A 1,114-nucleotide genomic window follows, 5' to 3' on the forward strand; every position below is an offset into this window, starting at 1 on the left:
GAGAACTGATTCACCAATAAATGTAGCTACAAACGGTTGAATTTTATTAAATCTGCTTAATATATTAGAACATGAAAGGTTATCATCTGGTTCTGATGAGTGGTTTGGACTGCAATAAGTATTAGCTTATTACTGAAGCCAAGTTAAAAAAGGAATTGATGGTAATCCACTCAGTAAAACTTCATTTGTCTTTGCAAAGATGACAATCATAACAGCCCTCTCAGCTCAATGTTCTACCCTGCTCTGGTCTAGTTTTTCTAACTTAAAGTCTGCAAAGAGCTCTGAAGGTCCCCACATACAGTCAAGAGGTTTATTTGACCGACTTAAAATGATCACTTTTTTGCTTACAAAGGGATCTCTGCTTCAACTCATTAGACTCCTGAGGGGGACTAAATAAAATATTGCCATTCCCCTACTATTTTAACATGGTAGGAAAACATATAATTAATGTTGAAGTATACACATCTATCATATTTAAAAGCTTCTCTGTTTTAGGAGTTTTTTTAAATAATTTTCTTTGATGATAAAGGTTATTCCTGTCAGATCAGATAGAAACTAAAGTGAAGTTAAAGGTTTGCTTCCCTCTAATTAGAAAAACCAAATGGGCTGAACCGAACCTGATTAAAAGGAGTATTTTCCATAAACAATTTAAAATGGACACAAACAACAAACAATCCATCATGAGAGTAAATACAATAGAATCATAGACTTTAAGCCAAACATTATCAATGCCCCATGGTCTTCTGGTCTGCTTCCTGCTGTGAAAGATACCCCCCCACCCCCCATCCCCCGGTGGTAGTTAACCTTGCAGTGATGACGAAATGTGTTCACAGATTGAGGAAGAGGAGCAAACCTCAGCATGGAGAACGACCCAGATCTGGTGCTGGACCACAGACAGCCAATCAGAGCAGCTGTGCAGCAGGTAAGACTAGACATCTCCAATCAGAGCTTCCTTCTGTCGTCTCTGTTGAACAGATTCCACGTCTGTGGTTGGATATTGAGATTTAAGTTTTTCAGTCTTTCTTGATCAATGATTTCAACTAAATCTTCATATTTACATCTGGTGTAAAATTTTCAACTGTCCTCAACCTAACTACTCTAATCAGTTTGGGCT

General features: G+C 37.6%; 1 protein-coding gene across 1 annotated transcript in view; it reads left to right on the top strand.

Annotated features, from left to right (window-relative positions):
• The first annotated feature begins 859 nt into the window (after positions 1-859).
• The window catches only part of LOC107103061 (NACHT, LRR and PYD domains-containing protein 12-like), a 33,695-nt gene continuing 33,440 nt past the window's right edge, over positions 860-1,114 (top strand). The window contains exon 1 of the mRNA XM_015402578.1: positions 860-922. Coding sequence (XP_015258064.1) covers positions 860-922 — 63 coding nt within the window. The remainder of the gene's footprint in view (positions 923-1,114) is intronic.

This window comes from Cyprinodon variegatus, unplaced genomic scaffold (genome assembly GCF_000732505.1).
Source record: "Cyprinodon variegatus isolate N-32 unplaced genomic scaffold, C_variegatus-1.0 Scaffold1370, whole genome shotgun sequence".
In the NCBI taxonomy this organism is placed as follows: Eukaryota; Metazoa; Chordata; class Actinopteri; order Cyprinodontiformes; family Cyprinodontidae; genus Cyprinodon; species Cyprinodon variegatus.